This window comes from Cimex lectularius, unplaced genomic scaffold (genome assembly GCF_000648675.2).
Source record: "Cimex lectularius strain Harlan isolate CLEC.00 unplaced genomic scaffold, Clec_2.1 scaffold128, whole genome shotgun sequence".
In the NCBI taxonomy this organism is placed as follows: domain Eukaryota; kingdom Metazoa; phylum Arthropoda; class Insecta; order Hemiptera; family Cimicidae; genus Cimex; species Cimex lectularius.
In genome coordinates, this window is record NW_019392876.1 from 289,254 (window position 1) to 310,320 (window position 21,067).

The 21,067-nt window shown below is 42.0% G+C and overlaps 1 protein-coding gene across 5 annotated transcripts in view; it reads left to right on the forward strand.

Moving 5' to 3' along the window:
* Positions 1 to 547: 547 nt before the first annotated feature.
* The window catches only part of LOC106669477, a 43,748-nt gene continuing 23,228 nt past the window's right edge, over positions 548 to 21,067 (forward strand). For all 5 annotated transcript variants that reach the window (XM_024228974.1, XM_024228976.1, XM_024228977.1 and 2 more), the window contains exons 1-8: positions 548 to 635; positions 3,009 to 3,082; positions 3,345 to 3,548; positions 3,605 to 3,835; positions 3,897 to 4,054; positions 4,133 to 4,284; positions 8,696 to 8,808; positions 8,907 to 9,070. In XM_024228974.1, coding sequence (XP_024084742.1) covers positions 626 to 635; positions 3,009 to 3,082; positions 3,345 to 3,548; positions 3,605 to 3,835; positions 3,897 to 4,054; positions 4,133 to 4,284; positions 8,696 to 8,808; positions 8,907 to 9,070 — 1,106 coding nt within the window. In that variant the 5' untranslated portion in view covers positions 548 to 625. The remainder of the gene's footprint in view (positions 636 to 3,008; positions 3,083 to 3,344; positions 3,549 to 3,604; positions 3,836 to 3,896; positions 4,055 to 4,132; positions 4,285 to 8,695; positions 8,809 to 8,906; positions 9,071 to 21,067) is intronic.

Below are 21,067 nucleotides of genomic sequence, written 5' to 3' on the forward strand. Positions count from 1 at the left end.
AAGAAAAAAATCACTTTTGTCTATGAACATAAAGTTCTTTACACGCTCTACACTTCTCAGCATGCTCATACTTAAGCGTTTAACCAGGTCTTGAGAAATTGCATCCCAAATCTCAACTAAAGTAACTTTCAGCCCAGCTAAGGCTGTAGGAGGGTTATTTCTTCGTTTTACCCACCGAACGAGCTCCGTCCCGTACTCAATGGGGTTTAAATCAGGAATACTGGGCGTCTTAGGATGTAAAGGTTGACATGTCGGAAGTACTGCGTAACACTGGTGTCGACAGTTGGTCTTGTATTATCTTGCATAAACAAAAATTGCTAGCCAATAAACGGAGCAAATGGCGTCACATATTCCTCAAGAATTTCTGTCACGTAGATTTCTGCATTAAGTGACGTCCTATTAGAATCGTGTAATTCAGTTTCAGCCTCCAAAGAAATTCCACTTCACACCATAACTTAATCACCTCCAAACGATCCTCTTCAGTCAATGTTGTGTTGGTTGTAGAACTCTGCAGCTGCTCGATAAACTCGAAAAAGGCCGTCTGTTGAATGGAGAGAAAACTCATCTGAAAACATAAGTTCCTTCATTACTGTTTCCGCCCAATGACGGGCAAACTCTGCAAACGATGATCTCTGGTAAGCACTGGACCGTTTGATGCCCTTATAGGATGTACACTCACTTCTGCCAGCCTCCTTCTTACTGTATACATTACAGTGTTTACACATCCCGCACAGTTGGAAGTCTTGGAGACGTTGCAGAATGGAACAGCGATATCAGAGTGTGAAATCTGATAAATCAGTCGTCAGCTGGTCCCTTGGCTTTTGGGCATCCCCATCCTAATCTCCGAGTACACCTTGCAATCTCCCGGTACCACTGAATGCCCGACAACCGTCGTTTTATGCAAACCTAAACTTTTGCAAGATAATGCTGATTTCTTCCATCCTCAACGAGTACAATGGCACGGGCGACTTCCTCGCTGATTATGGGCATTTTTGCAATCGTTTTGTTTTGTGCCACCAATAAAGCCACTGAATAAAGGCATTTTTAAAGGATTCAATGCCCTTGTTGATGATTAACATTGAGGAGATTTTAAATCAGATAAAGCGGTTCTACCTCATTATCGGCGGCAAAAACAAATACTTTCCATCTAATTATAAATATTAAATGATTTTAGAGATGTGTTGTGATTAGTGACCGTTAGTCGATGATTATTCAGAAATCCTGATATGCGGTCTGGAGTGATGTAGGTTTCAGAAAAGCATTTTCTTTATCGTACCAACTTTTCGATATTTATTGAGAGGACCTGGGATTTACATATATTGTTAAATTTAAACAATTTTTGTAAATCCCAGGCCCTGAAGATGATCTCAATAAAGATCGAAACGTTGGGACCATAAAGAAAATGTTTTTCAAAAGATCGTGAGGTGCGGTCTGGTGTGTCCCTAGCATTTTTATTTTATTTTTATTTGCATTAAAATTTAATAAAAATTATTATGTTTTTACCGAAGGAATGTTTAATTAAGTAATTTTGAAAAATAACAAAACAAAAGATTGGAGACAATATTTTTTTTTAAAACAATTGATACTGCGTATAATGTGTGGTGATCAGTGACTGTTAGTCGACGATTATTCGGAAATCGTGAGATGCGGTCTGGTGTGACGTAGGTTTAGAAAAACATTTTCTTTATCGTGCCAACGTTTCTGAAGATGATCTCAATAAAGATCGAAACGTTGGTACGATAAAGAAAATGTTTTTCTGAAACCTACGTCACACCAGTCGGCATTTCACAATTTCTAAATAATTATTTTAGAGTAATAAAACAAAAAATATGACCAAAACATTGTCAAATTAAAAAAGAAATCAAAATTTCACAGTGCGCCACTTTTTTTATGGGGCAGTGCATAATCGACATAACATAAAGGACTACTGCATTAGTAAGATTACTAAAATTTGTAAATACTAGCACGAGTTACTTTTTGCTATCTAAAAGATAGATGAAAAAACACCACACATTTTGACTTGACTAATCATGTTCTTTAAATGATGGGATGACGAAAACATCTGCATTTGTGTAAGGACCAGGTTCGTCATGAAATTCATTCCAGTAAATTGGAGGTGTGTGGTGTAAAAGGTTAAAAAAGAGTAGCTCGTATTTTGAGGGAAAGCAGTTTACAGATGATATTAAAGTTGGCAATGACTCCACGCCGTCAGGTTCCCATGAGGAAAGAAACATTTGAGTGACTCAAGGGAGCGTAGGCACAATAATGTTCTTGCTCTATGTTGACCACCGCTTTTCTATGCTACTGTTTTCAATTGTGTATTATATATTTCCTATTTTGGTGTTACTTGTTACGAATTGAAACAAGTTGTAAAACAACACTTCTCAACTGACAAGTCATTATCTATTAATCTTTCAATAAATATATATCAGGAGACCAAGGTCAGGTGGTGTCTGGGTTATCAGCACGGAACAATGACTTGCAGCATATATTAAACCAAGGTGTTTCGTTTTTAAATGAAATGACCTATTCTTTCACACTTTGTTGAATCAATATCCCAACCAGCTAGTGAAAACCAATTAATTATTTTTTAAACATTTGCAGACGTTAATCATATATAGTTGAAAAAATGCCAGAAGTGCGAGAACTTCGTTATGAAAAATAAATACGGACATTAACATGGTTTGAATTTACATATATGAAAAATGCATAGAAATAAGGAACATTTAACCTTAACCAATTCAATTTTAAGTAGACTCGTTTCAAACGTTTATGTCCAGTTTAAAAGAACGACTTTTTACTCGTCCACAGATTTATTTACTTTCGTTTTTTGTCTTACACTGAGAGGTGTGAAGTTGTGTACGATATGCCAGTCTAACCCATTTGTTGTTGGTTTAATTATAACATTAAAAAATAAAACGACAATTTTAATTTTGTTTCAGGAATGCAATTATTCTTACATTTGTTCTTAAAAAGATACTGATGTTAATAAAATGTATTTTTTTCAGGTGGCCGAATACTAAAAGATGGCAATTATGCGTCTGCAAGATCTCCCCATGCACTTAATGATGTCTCCATTCAGGTAATTCCACCTAAACTAAAACAAATTTTATTATTATGTCAAAAAAAATCATAATATTGTGTGCAACATTGCCAACATATTGTTTTCTAAAACCTTTTTCTTTTTTGCTCAAATATTTAAAAAGTAAAATCTCTCAACTCTCCATTTATTTATTAGGTTTTTCTTAAACGTTCTCATGATAAATCTTTAATCTAGTATTTTTTTATATTTTATCTAGACGCTTAACTATAATTTCTTTACTCCCTTAAACGTGTTTTATCAGGCTGACATACACGTCGCTGAACCAACAACTTACGAATCAGAGGACGAGACGATGGGCAGAAGAAAACAGTCAGGAAGGCTCAAAAGAGGTACTCCTCTTTATTCGAAACAGGACATAAGAGAGCAGTATTGCATCAACGATCGACAGCTTTTAGGTTTAGAAGACACGTCCTCAGGACTCTTCGGGTGCTTATCTTCCTATCAGGTTTGTCCATTCACATGATTATCACGTGCGGTAGTCAACAAGTATTGTATGTTTAGGATTCATCGTGCAGTTCTCGTAGTCCGAGCCTGTTAACCGTTTGTGTTCGACGCCGGGTACCTTCGGATGAAAATCTCGCGGAACTGGTACGGCGTCCAGTAACGGAGTACGCTCCGTTTCCGAGATGGATACCGCCGTACCCCGTACACGCCTACCCTCCTCCGAGACCCAAGTCGTACTACTACGACCCGTACGCCTGGTTGCCCGAAGACGACGAACCTTGCCGGATTGTAAGCGACAATATCGAAATTATCATAGATCGGGTTATAAATCAAATTTTCTCTCCGACAGGAAAGGCCCAGGTCGGTAAGGGATTTCGACGGCTATCCTCGAAGGTACCTTAGCTATAGTACAGAATACCTGCTTGGACGGCATGAACCGTGCCCGGCACATCCGCACATCCTTCCACCTCCACCACCACCTCCACTCATGGCACCGATTGTACATAGGTTGTACACACGCCTACAGGCACATAAAGCCTAACATAATTGCATTCTAATTAATACGAACTTTTGAATTTTTCACAGGCCAAAGCACGTTAGCTTTGCAAGATCTCACACGATGCAGTCATTCGACGATACAGTAAGTTTCGGAAGTGGAAGCTGTATCACGTCCTGTAGTCAAGAACGACTCATCGATGGTAAAAAATCTTCCGAAATGCCAAAAGTTATAGTCTTAGGTAAGAACATTAGTAAGTACAATATAGCTTACATAACACGAATTAACCAAAGTAATACAAAGTGTGGAGTATGATACTTTTTACGCACAAGTATTCACTCTCTCTGTCTCTCTCTGTCTCTCTCTCTCTCTTTCTCTCTCTCTCTCTCTCTCTCTCTCACACACACTCTCTCTCTCTCATTAATTATCTTTCTTTTTTTTCACTCAGGCACTATCACTTTTTATCATTCCCTCTTTCCAAAGACCCGCCAGACATCAATCACAGTTTCTCTGAATACGCGATGTAAGTAAGTTGTGAAGGGCCTCTCGATTTACGCTAATACATTCATTCACACCTGACTCCAGACGATATCACAGATTAGTCGACATCTTCAGGGTCATTACGCAATTAGCCCCTCTTATCACACTAATATATAACTTTCACATACCAGACTTCATTTACATGGTCCCAATGTACGCCACATTCCTTCGTGTGGTGGTTCAGGAAATAATATCTCCATTCACGCTAACAAATTACATTTCCACACCAAACTTTTTACCAATCAATCTCTATCACTCTTTCTCGCTCTATATTCCTCTCTTTTTATCTATCTACCAGTATATTTATCTATGTAAATATTTCTTTCTCAATCTACATCACTCCCTCTTTCTCTTTCTCTCTCTCTCTCTCTCACACACACACACACACACAATTTCTACGCAGCCATTTGAAGAACAATTTAAACCCAGGAAAGATGAAAATCCTAGTTCTTACTTTTCCATTCACAATCATGCATCGTATTTTTTTCGTTATAATTCTAATTAAAAATCAACCAACCAAGGTTCTTCTTTTGTATTACCTTATAGCAATACCTTGTAATGAGAGAAGATTATCGTAATCTTCCAGAGTCCAGGAATAAAAATATTTACAATGCTTTACAATTAGTGTAATGCTCCGTATTTCCTGTACGTCATGTTTGTAAAACGAGGGCGCGGTTCGGATTGCGTGTCGCCGTGTCGGCAACTGAAATCCTCGTATTAGGAGGAGGCTTAAATCGCAGTTTATCACTTGCCCTTAAAATCACAAGGGGCGGCAGGGGGTGAGTTCATCTGGTAAATTGCAGTCGGAAAAGTCAGAGTTCAGTGCTTCACCGGGAAGAATACTCGTGCAGACAAACCGGTCGATCATGAAGGAAGACGTTGAATTCCAGGACGTCGGATAGTTGCGAAAAAGGAAATAACATCTAAACAATAGACAAGGTCTTGAGAGAAAATAGGGAAACATTATTAAGAAAAAGTAACATATTAATAAAACATCGACTTTGTGAAACCTAGTTTATAAAAGCTATTAAGTTCATTTAAGTTTATTAATACGTTTGTTTCAAATTATCTTCTCCTTTCCTTTTTTAACATGGCAGCCAAGTTAATTATGCTTTGAGTGTTAAGGTAAACGACTCTCTCGTTTTTCCATCTTGTTGCACCGACAACTGTTGAGACCTCAGGTCATCGTCAGTCAAGGATGAAACTGTACATATATAATAGACAAGCAAACATTACGCATTCTCGCTAATAAATTCCATTCATACACACCATACGTCATTCACATGCCCCGCATTCACGCTAATAAATTCCATTCATACACACCAGACGTCATTCATATACCCCGCATTCACGCTAATAAATTCCATTCATACACACCAGTCGTCATTCACATACCCCGTATTCACGCAAGTAAATTTCATTCATACACACAAGACGTCATTCATATGCCCTGCATTCACGCTAATAAATTTCATTCATACACACCAGTCGTCATTCACATACCCCGCATTCACGCTAATAAATTTCATTCTACACACGAGACGTCATTCACATGCCCCACATTCACGCTAATAAATTGCAATCATACACACCAGTCGTCATTCACATACCCCGTATTCACGCTAGTAAATTTCATTCTACACACGAGACGTCATTCACATGCCCCACATTCACGCTAATAAATTGCATTCATACACACCAGACGTCATTCACATACCCCGCATTCACGCTAATAAATTTCATTCTACACACGAGACGTCATTCACATGCCCCACATTCACGCTAATAAATTGCATTCATACACACCAGACGTCATTCACATACCCCGCATTCACGCTAATAAATTTCATTCTACACACGAGACGTCATTCACATACCCCACATTCACGCTAATAAATTGCATTCATACACACCAGACGTCATTCACTTCCCCCAGAATACTCGATTTTACAAGGGGTGTGAGTGGAAGGAGCCCCTCCATTCTAGCTAATACCTACACACTAGAGTCCATTCACAATACCCCGAAGTAATCAACTTCATTCAAACACACTAGGCATCATTCAGATTGCCCCAGTTTCTCCATCTCTCGGGGTGAGTGGGGAAGGAGCCCTCCATTCGCGCTATTACTTACACACCTGACACCATTCACCACACTGTACTCAATATTCTTGGAGGTTTACAATTACAATATTATCTTTAATATTTTGGTTAATAAATACAAAACAAAAACTGTTGTGTGAGTATATCAGTGGCATCATTGTAACAAGCCGTTGGAGAAACTGAACTAATTTAACTTTAAAATTAAACTATTGTTTGTTTCACATAGAGTCGAAAGTTTTTTTTAACATCTAATAATACCACAATAGTGTGTTTTCCACTAGATTCTGGAAGATTGCGATGGGTATCAAGCAGTAAGCACTAAGCACCCCACCATGCCAAGTCCCCCACCAAGGCTTTCCTACCATAGCCTGTAAGCCTGCTGACCAGCCAGATTCCCATTCTTCTTTCACGGATGTTGGTTACGGTTTTGTCATTGTGGAAATAGTAAATACTCTTGGATTGTCTTTGGCTTGCACGTTTTGAACTGTCTACTGTTTGATATTTTGGGTTTGACCCTATTATGTACGGATAATAATTTTTTAAGTTACAATTTTTGAGATATGGTACGTGATCCAAAAAGATTCCGATACTCCCGGCGGTTCCAGTCGTTCTTTTAAGCTAAGCTTTCATGTTCTTGCCAAAAACAACTGGCAACACAATATTCTTTAAAATAAATATTTACAAAGCCACGAATTACGACAAATATTTGATTGTAACGTGTGCGAAAACCAGTATAAAAATAAAGTCGACCTAAGTGCGCATCCCTCACAATGATAATCAGGACCTGATTTGCCAAGATGGTGACTGTAAATTTTCAACAAAATATAAATGAAAAAATTACTAAAAAGCCGACAACTTCAGCAACAGTTTGCCCGTCCGATTTGCGCGAAAGGTACAAAACAATACATTATTGTTCATTTAAAATATTTCATGATAATTGTTATTTCTGAATTTGACAGTTGGAAAGATACAATAGAAAATGATACAAAAAGTAAATATATCATCTATAGTAAAAAGACACATTAATAACCTAGGAACAAACCAAATAAACGGCTTTTGTCCAGCCGTGAATAATAAAAGTTAACTATGCAAAAATTCACGTGGGCCATATCATCGCCTTAAAATAGCATCGAAGAGATATATTGAGATACTATTCGGTGCTATTTTTGATTAAGTGATGTCCTCAGTGAAAATCTGAAACGAATAGACCTCCTGACACGCAAGGATATTTTTAATATTGAAAGAGATTTTAACTTGACAGATTCGGTCCGACATGCCAATGACGCACCGAGCGTTGACCGTTGGGTACATGAAGTGTCTATGATCGGCGGCACAATGTGAGATTGTATAAAAGTCAAGGTATGCTGTGTAAGCAGAATCCACCCCTTCTCATAAAAGATTTTCTCTTGATCCTCATGACGGATGCACAAACAGAAACATTGAAATCATTTGGAAATAATATTATTGGGTTGTCCGGAAAATAATGCAGGATTTTGGTATTAAACAAAAAAAAAGAAACTAGTTACTTTAAAGCAATGTTCTTTAATCAAAATAATTTCCCATACTCTCAATACATTTCTCCCAACGTGTTGGTAACTTATTAATTCCGTCTGAGTAGAATTCAGAATTTTTAGAANCGATCTTTATTGAGATCATCTTCAGGGCTCAAAGTGTTTGTCTTCTGTGTAATTGTGCTGTCGTGTTGAGAGTGCCCACACACGCAATAATGGCACAATTACACAGAAGACAAACACTTTGAGCCCTGAAGATGATCTCAATAAAGATCGGAACGTTGGCACGATAAAGAAAATGTTTTTCTGAAACCTACATCACACCAGACCGCATCTCACGATTTCTGAATAATTATAAATATTTAATACATATAAATACATATACAAAAACTACTATCATTTATTTGCAAAATACTTAACTATTGATGTTTTGAAGGCTTTTATTGCACATCGTGTTGGATTTTTGTTAAAGTTGTTGTACAAAAATTTTCTTGGGTCTAGAAAAAGCGAAGAGGGCACCTATGAAAACTCAAGCGACCCAGACGGAAGTGTGCCTAGGAAGAAAGCCATTACCTCCGAATTATCTCTCCCTCAGCCCAAGAACTGTCCAAAGGGTGAGGAAACTGAGTAACTTCTTAATCGATAACTTTACCCGTTGTTTTTAACAAAGACCGACAGCTTCGTCAGCAGAACTAATCCGCTTTGTATTTAGGTGAGGATGGTGTCGCAGGGTGCTCAAACGAACGGGGAAAAAGGGCCGACAAGACAGTTAATGAAAAGCTACTCGGAAGTCGGAAAATTCGCCACTTCCCCTCCAAACATACCGCCCTTAGAAATACACGAACCTATACAGAGAACACAGTCTGACGAACCTAGGTAAGTATAATTTGTATTATATAAATAAAGGATTATAGAAAAAATTTGTATCAGCATTTATTATTATAATTTTGTTTGAAGAAATCAAAAATTAAGCCAATTTGAAAGAAAGCAAAACATTCAGTTCCTTATAAGCCTTTGAGGGAGATTATAACTATCATCAGGACTTTGAAACTGTTATTATGCAATACAGAGAACTCAACAACTCACAAGTTAACAATTTTGTTTAATCCACCTACCTACTTACAGAACTGACACTTATCGAATATGGCAGTTGTAACCTCCAGCTGGAAGAAAATTAAAGTTCAGTACGATGATTGTTTGAAGTTCGTGAGATGCGGTCTGATGTGACGTAGGTTGTAGAAAAACATTTTCTTTATCGTACCAACGTTTCGATTTTTTCAACTAATTAAGGTTGTACTTGAGATAAAAAATTCAGTGTCACAAGCGGGATTCGAATCCACGACCTTCGGCTAAATACGCCGCTGCTCTACCATTTGAGCTATCGTGACTTCGAAGTTCGATCCACTCGGACACTAACTTCCCATCTCTCCCCCACCTTTTGAATTTTCCCTCCTTTTTGCCATTTTTCAAAAGGTGGAGTTGAGACGGGAAGTTAGTGTCCGAGTGGATCGAAGTCACGATAGCTCAAGTGGTAGAGCAACGCCGTATTTAGCCGAAGGTGGTGAGTTCGAATCCCGCTTGTGGCACTGAATTTTTTATCTCAACCAAAGCCCTAATTAATTGAAAAGAATTTATTTGGTCAATCGGACCACGAAATCTAATAAATGTTTCGATTTTCTTGAGATCATCATCAGGGCTCAGATTGTTTGTTTTCCGTGTAGATATGTCGTTCTTGTGTGTCCTGTTGAGAGTGCCTAAGAACTGCACTCTGAACACTACACACAAAAATGACACATCTACACATAAAACAAACTTTTGAGTCCTGATGATGATCTCAATAAAGATCGAAACGTTGGCACGACAAAGAAAATCTTTTTCTAAAAACTACGTCACACCAGACCGCATCTCACGATCTTCAAATAATCATTAACTAACGGTCACTAAACACCACAGAAAGTTCAGTACATTCATGCTCTGTCATAAATAATATATATTCATAATAATATAGTAATAAATAATCCTACAGAAGTCATAATTAATACCGAAATGCTATTTATTTGCTTTCATTATTTTGCCTTGTTTTTTTATTGCAGGTCTCATTTTGTTTACCTTTATTAAAAATAATATCATGCATTAATTTAACCTCCTGACTGTATAGGTAAACTTCCAAACTTCCTTATTTCCGTGGATTCAACGATTATTTTGATTGTTCAATAATCCTTTCAAAAACAACTAGTTTTGTTATTAAACACTGGCATTGTTGTACAGATTCATTTTTATATTGCACCTAGATTTTGTTTTTAAAAAAAGTATATTCCATTTTTGGGAAAATTGTACTTTAAGGCGAACTTTAATTTAGCATAAAATTGCAAAATTAAAAAACTATGTATTACATTTTAAAAAATTAGTAGATAACTAATATCTTTATCTGTAATACTTAGATTTAGTTCAAAATCATTTGAATTGGAACTTTTCTTCCCATTCGACAGCGGTTTGATCAAAATTGATCACCCCTGGTCCGTTTAATCTCGCCTTTCGTCTTAATGCCATCTCCTTCATTGATGATGGTACGCCTGTGACAGGAGAACAAGCCGGATAGGTGGCCCAGTGGTGATCAATTTTGATCAAACCGTCGTCGCCATTTACGCGCAGACCATCCAACACAATTTGACGAATTAATAACCTGTCTCTCTCACTATTGTTTGATGAAAAAAATTCAATAAATAATTAGCAGAAATCTTTCTGAACTTAAATTCAAGATAAAACTTGGTTAATTTGCCTATCAAACCCAATGCGTTTCTCTACAGTCTAATTTACCCTAATCCTCAAGGCCTCGACGATAAGTTCGGGGTTGAGTGTGTTATTAGAAGGAGCTTTAATGCCGGTTTGGACCAGTGCGGAAGTAATCCTGAGAAAATCCCTGTATGTGATTAGTCGCGCTGTTTGATCTTGGAAAACCAAGAAAGCTTAGAAATCTCGACTGGATCTATTTTGAATTTCTAGGCCGAAAAAGTACCAGTGACAAACAAAAATTTTCAAATGTCGTGTAATCGGTTTGGATTTTCGACGACAATTGAAATGGCTTGTGGTGACCCAGAGGAACCACCACAGACGGCCCTATCCAGGGCCTCATCACCGCCCCTATCTCACTTATCCCCCCCCCATGGGTTCTGCCCATGGAGGGCGTCCGCATCCACCGGGAGTGGGGGAAGGAAGATATATCCGGAAAAGGCGGAGAGAGGGGGAATTTTCGTTTCCCTAGCCGGAAGGTGACTGGACGCTCGGACAGAGAAAAGGAAAAAGCACGGATTACCAAGGAAAAGAACAGAGAAGAAAAAGGAGGAAGTTACCCGGACGGGACTAGCAGAGGACATTGGACCACCTCGGGCAAGGTAGGAAGGCTTCCTTTTCTTTGCTCGCCCCCCTATCTCCGGAGAGTTATTCATTTGGTTTGACCATATATTCACGAATGTAAAAGGGTAACCTTGTGAAAATAAAAATCTTGTTTCCCTACTGGAGGAACTTTTTCAGAACCCCGAACCCGACCTTGCTCCCCATCTCCTGACTCTAAAATTCGCTACAGGGGAGAATTGGAGGCACCGGCGAGATAATTTCTGTTGCTTATATTTTAGAGGAAATAGGTATTATTTTACTTTATTTCATTCCAGCAGGGTTCTTCCTCTGTTATTTTGGCGTGTTTTTCGTTGTTTTTCTTTTCTCTTTTTTCCTTATTCCGTCGGATATTTAGATTGCTTTCGGACCTTCGCACTGCGTGCTCAAGCCAGATCGTGCAGATATATTCCTGTGGACTGACGTCATGACCTCGAGGAGGAGAGGAGCTAGGTCAGGTGCGACCAGCGTGGACAAGGAGGAGCTTGCCGACCTCGGGAGTCACTCCCCGGACCGCGAGAGTTCAACCCCGGTTGGGCAACCGGAACCCACCCAGAATCCGGATGACAGGGTTCTTACCGTCGCCGACCTTAGGAAACTGCTCGATCCTCAGAACCCCGCCTCTCCACTGTACGAAACTACGAGGCAGGTAGCCCGGCTCTCGACTTTCTTCGAGGAACTGGCAATCAAGGACCAGGATGCGAGAGACCCGCCCCCGGCACAGCCGACTGTGAGGAGGCGGAGAAGAACTACCGGGAAGACTCAGAAGGGAATGGAAGCCAGCGAACCTCCCACAGAACCCGACCCAGCGACGTCGGAGGTACCGACGGACTTAGAAATAGAGGAGGTTCGGCCGACCATGGCCCCACGGAGTGTTACGGCAGTCGGAGCCCCTTTCTCGGCGGAGAGGACCAAGAGGAACGTGTTCGACCTTCCACCCCCTCAGGCTCCGTCGACACACCCGGCATTTACAGTGCCGACGTCGCCGCCGTCCTTTCAGCCGCCTTTTGCATCGTCGCTGAGGGAAACCGCCATTCACGAGTTGGGGAAAGTGGAGAAGCTGCCCCAGACAGTCGTCGAGTTGGTTCAGGCGATGCCCCGGCTGAACACCGGCGACCCGTTCAGGATTTTTGATTTCCTAACGAGGATTTGGGAAATCCAAGAGATCGCCCCGCGATCACTTAGACAAGTCCTGTTTCATATAGCGGTAAAGTCAGGCGGTTCGGAGGGCCAAATCCTCCGAGGGATAGCCGGAAGCCCACATCTAAGTTGGGAGACCCTCCGCAGAGCCCTCGTCGACGACCTCCTATCTGCCCGGGCGAGAATGACCCTAATGATCGAGAAGATTTATCGAGTGCAGGCGGAGGACGAACGTTTCAGCGACTACGTCGATGGCTTAGTGAGGGCGGCGTACGTACTAAAGTGCGTATCGCCTGCGGACGTGATTGAGCTCGCCGTCACGCAGGCTAACGCCTTTACTCGAACGTGTTTCTGTTTCCCGTCTGGCGAGCCCCCACGAGATTTGGAAGGATTGTACGAGCTCGTATGGAGGGTTGAGAGAGCTGCAATGACCCATAGGGGAAATGCGTCCCTCCGGCCGCATGATGAATTCAGGGAATACCTTCGACGGAGAAACCCGATGGCCGATCACCATCACCAGCCGGCACTCGTTCCCAGACAGCTGAGAGATCAAGGAAGGTGGAACCAGACTAACCGGCGGGCGGATCTACCACGGGGAGAACCTTATGAGGGCCGATGGCAAGTTCGCGAGGCCCCGAGGCCACTAAGGTCACAGCAGCCATGGAAAGGGCAAATCGAGGGTGAAACGGGCCGTAAATGGAGTCGCCCACCTAGGAGAGCAAACGACCACCGGGTGCATGTTCTCCAAGCCTCAGAAGAATCGGGGTCGGGCTCCGAGAAAAGCGGGTCGGAGGAGTACCGGCCCAAAAGGCGCTCCCGTGGTCGCCGTAATCGCCAGAGAAGGTCCACTGAGGTGAGGACTTCACAAGTGAAGAAGGAAAGCCGAGGCCAGCAGACTTGGCCTCCGAAGTGGGACGCTGTAGCCGAACCGGGGTACCAGCTGGTCCAAGTGCCCATAGGCTCCGTCCAACTGGGGGAATCAAAAAACCCGCCGTTCGGGGGTCAGCCAGGCCTGTGCCCGCTAGATCCCCATGCAAACTAAGACCAGAGACCTTCGAGCCCCGGAGTGAAATAGACGCAAAAATAAAAGATTACCAATTCCGCGTATTGGTGGACACAGGGGCTTCGATTAGTTGCGTCTCCGAGAAATTCGCCCATTTCCTCATTAGAAGAAAACTCGGAAGGGCAGGCCCCACGCGTTCTCTTGCAATAACAGTCGGGAACGCCGAGATCGCCCAAGGGGTTGGCCCGATCCAACTGCGATTGAGGCTCGCTAACTTCACGTGGAGGTACACGTTTGAAATAGTGCGGAGCCTCTCGGTACCGGCCTTGATCGGTTTCGACTTCATGAGGTCCGTAGGTCTTATGATCAACCCGGCCGACGGGACTTATTCATTCAATTTCGCTCCTGGCGTCGATTACCCTCTGTCGAGAGGGCGTTGGCCGAGGCCTCGGGCCTACCTGACGAAAGGGGACGATCTATGGAGAGCCTGGGTGGAGCGGTATCCCGAGGTATTGACAGACAGACTAGGTTTCACCGACCTCGTACAATACGATGTGCAGGTGAAAGAAGAGTCTAAGATCAAGCTGCCATCATACAGATTGCCCCCGCCTAAGCTTGCGGCTCTAAGAGTGGAACTCCAGAAGCTACAAGAAAAGGGAGTCATTTATAGAACTGAGGCGCCGTTCTCCAGTCCGGCTTTTCTCGTGCCAAAGAGGCCCCTAGCCGGGAATACGGATGACCCTGCCTTCGCCCGAAGGAGTCCCGTGAGCTATCGCATGGTCATCGATTACCGGGAATTGAATAAAAGAATCGTGAACGTCGCCAGCCAGATGCCTACGATCGAAACTGTTTTTCACCATCTTAAAGGGGCCAGGATTTTCTCGACGTTGGACCTCAACCAGTCTTATTATCAGATCGGCCTCACGCCTCGGTCACAGAAGTACGTCGCCTTTTCTTGCGTTCTCGGGACCTTCACCTTCCGAAGACTGCCGATGGGCTTGGCGACGTCTTCCCAGGTCTTAACAAATTTAGTGACCAGGCTCTTTTCCGACTGCCTCTACCGCTTCTTAATTGTCTACGTCGATGACTTACTCGTCTATTCGGAGACAGCCGACGACCATAAAGCTCATCTCGACGTGGTTTTCACTCGACTTAGAGATGCCGGGCTCACGGTCAACCCCGAAAAGGTAAAGATTGGGCGAGCAGAGGTAACGTTCCTGGGACACCAGATCAGAGAAGGCGGCATACACATTCACCCGGACCGAATCCGCGCCATCACCGCGATCCCCCCGCCCCGGACGAAAAGGGAGATAGCCAGCTTTCTCGGGGTTGTCGGATTTTTCGCCCGTTTTATACCCGGCCTTGGAGAATTGTCTGAACCCCTGAACCGCTTAAAGCGCAAAGGAGTAGAGTTCTCTTGGAACCACGATTGCCAGGCGGCGTTCCAGACGTTGAAGGACCGGCTAACGAATTCCGGCACATTGGGGATCCCGGACTTCAATAAGGAATTTATTCTTTACACAGACGGTTCCGCGCTAGGGCTAGGAGCGATGCTGGGGCAAATCGACGAGGACGGGACTCTGAGGCCGATCAGTTACGCAAGTCGAATGCTCAACAGGCACGAGAAGAATTATTCCGTCTACGAGCTAGAGATGCTGGCGGTGGTTTTTGCGACGCAGAAGTTCAGGGCGTTTCTGGAACACCGGCCGTTTGTTCTCTATACCGACCATAGCGCCTTGAAGAGCGTCACTCAGAACGGGCCGATCAGGGGCCGGACAGCCCGATGGATAATGCACCTATTACCGTTTCGGTATAGAGTGGTCCACCTGCCCGGGAAGTTGAACACCATAGCCGATTTCCTTTCGCGTTTCCCGGTCCGAGACACCCCGACCGACTGCCTTGAGGGAACCCTCTCGCTCCGGAGCTTCGGGTTTCGGAATGAGGAAAACGACCAACCGCCGAAAGACAGTCCTCACCTGTACTCACTGTTGCCAGCGTTTCCCGAATTCTTTTCCGGACTCCCTGACGACCAGAGAGCGGACCCAACCCTGTCGGGTTACATCAAGAAGTTGGAAGCCGGAGGACAGGAATCCTACTACCGACTCAAGGGCAGGATTCTGGTGCACACGTCGCCCCGAACTCGGAAGTTGAGGGTAGTGGCTCCCCAACGGTTGAAAGCGGCCATCCTCGACTATTTCCACGCCAGTGAAGTATCTCAGCACCCAGGGATTCGAGGAACGTTAGATCGCGTTGGGAGGATTTTTTACTGGCCGAACATGAAGTCGGACGTTCAGAGATGGGTCAAGGAGTGTTTGCCGTGCGCGAGAGCGAAGGTGGAGAACGTCGCCAAGGGAAGGCTGTCATCTATCGTACCCACACGCCCGACTGAGAAGCTATTCATTGATTACGCTGGCCCACTCCCCACGACGAGGTTCGGCTACCAGTACATTTTCGTCGCGGTTGATGCCTTCAGCCGTTTCGTTTTCCTGTTTCCCACGAGGAATGCGACCACTGAAACGACGATCCGGGTATTGGAGGAAAGAATTTTCGCATCCCACGGCTATTTCTCGGCCGTATGCTCGGATAGGGCGAGTATCTTCCGTAGCCCGAAATTTCGCCAATTTCTTTTCAAGCTGGGGTGCCAGCATGTCTTGCTCCACCCGCATCACCCGAACCCCAATCAAGCCGAGAGAGTGATTCGGACGTTGCGCAGCTCCCTGATCATACTTTCACAGAGGGCGCACACAGATTGGGCGAATAGCTTGGGTTTCATTCAACTGAGCCTAAATTCACTGACTCATGCCAGCACCGGTTTCTCACCAGCACGAGTGTTCCTTGGAAGGGACCTAGTCACCCCACTACAGTTAAAATGGAACATAAACTCTGACCTTCTTGAGGAGCCAGACTTGACTTCTAAAGAGGTGTGGGGACAGGTCGTTGCCAATTTGCAAAAGGCTCATGAGAGGACCAAAAGGTATTACGACAAGAGACACAAATTCGTAAAGCTGCAGATAGGGGACACAGTTTTACTGAAACAGTATGTCCTGAGTAACAAGAAAAAAAGGATAGCAGCGAAGTTGGCATACCGATACTCGGAGCCGTACCGGATCTCTCGAGTCATTTCCGACGTAACCTACGAGGTCTCCTTGGTCAGCGATCCCAGCCGCAAGACTTCAGCCCATATATCCCAGATCAAACCTTTCGGGGATGGTATTTAGGCTCGAATAGGCTGCCCCGCTAATCGGGGGGCGACTCAAGTGTATATATGTATATAGTTTTCTTTTAGACATAAAAAGGTTTTATAAGTGATAGTTTTTTTTTTTTTTATTTTAGAAATTCATTGATAGGGGTTTATTGGGTTGTCAATGATCGAAATAGGTTTTGCAACCATGATTTAGTTTTGTTTAGGTTTCTGGACGGAAACAGGGATCCGATTATATTTTTTTTTTAACTCTATCAGTCAATTTGTTTTTGATTACGGGACAATTTAGGTATAATATATGTTTTAAGTAAAACGTTAGATTATGACGGAGGTTTGGTTTTTATTTTCTTCCCTTTTTTCGAACTTTACAAGCCCGACAGAGTGATTCTGCGATGAGTTTAGGGCAAGGGGAATTGAGCGGATTTTGACTTTCATTTCATTCTCTTACGACTGTCAATTTTATTTTAGTAAGCCTGTGAAGAAGTTTTTTTTCCTCTTAGTTATTTAAGTTTTTCTTTAATCGGTCTAGTAGCATGATCAGTATTTTTTTGGATTTTTTTTTTTTTTTTGTTCTTCCCAGAACAGCCATATCACAATAGCTACTGAATCGAGGATAAAAAGACCGAGTACCAAACTGAACTAGTTACGCTTGGGGTTTCCCTCGTGCCTACGAGCGATCGCAAGCGTACCGGCGTTCGTGTATTCTCGTGGGCACCCCGGTTTTATGCAAAAGGGAAACCCGCGCGTTTCCCTTTTGCGGACCGGAATGAGGTTCGAAACCGTTTAATTTTTTTTGGGGGGGCCCAGTATACAAAATAAAAAGGAAAAGAGAGAGGAGAAGGTAGTGGTAGTGGTGATAGTGCCCATGGTCCGGAGAGACCGAGTTCGAGCTCGTTTCCTGCCAAAATATTTTTTTTTACTTTTAGCGTGTTTTGACCGCCAATTTGAATGTGATATCTTTAATTAGTACTTTTAAATTTATTGAGAAAATTTATCGATAAAAGTAACAATGTCAATAGTCAAATAAATTTAAAACAATAATATTAAAAAGAAAAAATGTATTAGTGAAGTAAATAATAAGGCAAATTCAAGAGTCATCCACGGGTAATAAAAACACAATAACCATAAAGGAATAAAATGAAATGAATAGAAAGCGAAAGTAGGATAAAGCGGAGATAGACAAAATTAGATAATTAGAGCGATTGTTGTTTCGGATCGGTAGCATAACGAGGGGAAAAATTATTCCAATGGCTGTAGGTCGTAAGTTTGGCTTATAATTAGGTTATGAAAATGCGAGATTACTCTGGTTACCTCTCCCTTTGACTCGGTTTTAGCTATGGTGTTGTTTACATTTCGAATTTGTTGTGTTTATATTTATTGGAGGCCCATTAGGAGGACAAGGATTTTCGGGAAATGGGGCCCATTCGAAAAGGGAAGTTTCAAGGGACTTAGAGTGATAGCGGGAACTCAGGGGATCAGTTGAAGGTGGATACGATGAAAACTTAGCTGATGCATAAATGAAAACAAAGGCATGAGGGAGTACCTTGTCGGATGTTATTCCTTTCGCCTGTGGTGAATCTTTTTCCCAAGCCCTCGCCCTCGTCCTCGTGATTTCCCTGGCACCTCCTTTCACTTGCAGTACCCAGAAAGCCCAAAAAGGATTCCCCGATACCTTTGGCAACTCGGAACCGGCGCGGCAGACACGGGACGCTAGCCTGGCGTTAACCTTCCGCGGCGGAGATAAGGATATCTCGCCGTCGTCAAGGTGACGCCAGCCGTCAAGGTGACGTCAGCCTCGGGTAGCCCTTTTCCTCATCCTTTACTCACACCGTTTCTCATCTGCCTCCAGTGGGTACACCACAATTTACACACAAAAAAAAAAATAAAAAAAAAAATATANAATTTCGTTTCCCTAGCCGGAAGGTGACTGGACGCTCGGACAGAGAAAAGGAAAAAGCACGGATTACCAAGGAAAAGAACAGAGAAGAAAAAGGAGGAAGTTACCCGGACGGGACTAGCAGAGGACATTGGACCACCTCGGGCAAGGTAGGAAGGCTTCCTTTTCTTTGCTCGCCCCCCCTATCTCCGGAGAGTTATTCATTTGGTTTGACCATATATTCACGAATGTAAAAGGGTAACCTTGTGAAAATAAAAATCTTGTTTCCCTACTGGAGGAACTTTTTCAGAACCCCGAACCCGACCTTGCTCCCCATCTCCTGACTCTAAAATTCGCTACAGGCTTTAGTGAAGTGTACTTCATATTAATTCTTTAAATTCACTAATTTCGTGGTCCGCTTGACCAATTAAATCATTACAATTAATTAAGGTTTTTAGTTGAGATGAAAAAAAGACAAATTTGAAAAATGGCAAAAAGGAGGGAAAACTCATAAGGTGGGGTTGAGATAGGAAGTTGATGCCCGAGTGGATCGAGGTCACGATAGCTCAAGTGGTAGAGCAGTGGCGTATCTAGCCGAATATCGTGGGTTCGAGTCCCGCTCGTGCCATTAACTTTTTTCATCTCAACTAAAAACCTTAATTAATTGTAATGATTTAATTGGTCAAGCGGATCACGAAATTAGGGAATTTAAAAAATATATAGTTTACTAACGTACAAAATAATATTGAGAAAAACAGAGTTTAAACCAAATTGAGACTTTTTATCTTCTTTTATTATAGAAAAATTTCTGTATTTTACGACTGTTGAAAGTTCAACCCTTCAGCGTCTCACTATTTCATGCCATGCCCAGCAGGGCGAAAAGTCGAGAGCGAGATGTCTTCATTAATTCAATTAAGCAGCGTAAAATAATTTCCACTCAGTTTTGAGTTTTAATTAAATGAAACGTGTAAATAAATTTAAGCTACACCAAAATTTATTTCGTTAATATTTTATCCTAAGTTTCTTTAGTTTGAACTCATTTTTGCCAGAGCGAAAATTGGTCGGTTTCGTTCCATTAAATATCAAGTTATGGCGTATAATATTTCAGAAACTGTGCATCTTTCCTATATTAACCGTTTGATAAAAGGCAAAACAGGAAACGTTACGGATCCCTAATTTCAAATTAACCATTTACATTAAACATTAATCAGTTTGACATTAAAAAAAAGTGCGTTTTGTGTCAGCTCACGAGGTGAATGAAAGGCGGCTTCCACAAATAGAAGAAAATCTATTGGAACTGAAAGCTTTTTGAATTTACATTAACAACCAATGAAGAGGTTCCATCGCAAAGAAGTACAGACATTAAAAGAAATATTGAGAAATCAGGGTTTTTTCAGAATCTTTATTGACTTACAAAACATGGTAATCAGCTCACTTTTATCGATGAATAAAATGATCCATTTCATTTCGCCGTATTTTTACAACAAACCGAAAATATTTTATTTAGAAATTGGTTCTCAGAAACCTGTTTACATTAATTTCTTCCCTTCAACTTTCAAAATGCAAAGAATGATCATGTTTGTCACAAAATCGCCCTCAGAATCGGATATTGAATGTTGACCTGATTTTTACCCAGCACCACTGCCTAATTCTGATAATAAATTTCCATTGGCATTTTTGAGTTCTAATAAATGGATCGTTAACTTGGCGATGAATAATACAAAAGCAAGATTTTTTTAAATAACTGGAGTGAAAACAAGGAACAATTAACGATAACAACAAAATGGAGAATCCGCTGGAACGAAAGGAAAACATTTAAATTATATAATTAATATAAAAAAGACATCGGTCTCACTGAGTCTAAAAAGGAAAAGGTCATACCAGGCTGCGCATTGGTCATACGAATATCACACACGGACACCTCCCAATTGGAGTGAAACCACACAGGTGTCCGCTGTTTGGAGATTTAATCGCAGTAGAACATATAAGAACAAACTGCAAAGTGAGAAATACGATATCCCGAATAGCCTATGCGCAGCTTTGAGGCATGGCAGTAGGCACATTCCGATAGCTCAGGGCCATAAATATTTTTAAATGTATAGAGATCTTTGTACGAACGAATGTATTAGCGTGAATGGCAGGGCTTTTCGCCAATTATATACCCTGAGAAATATCAAGTACTAAGGTGTATTGTGATTGAATGTATGAATATTACATTTGAAAATGAATGAACATATGACATATATTTGAAATATATATATA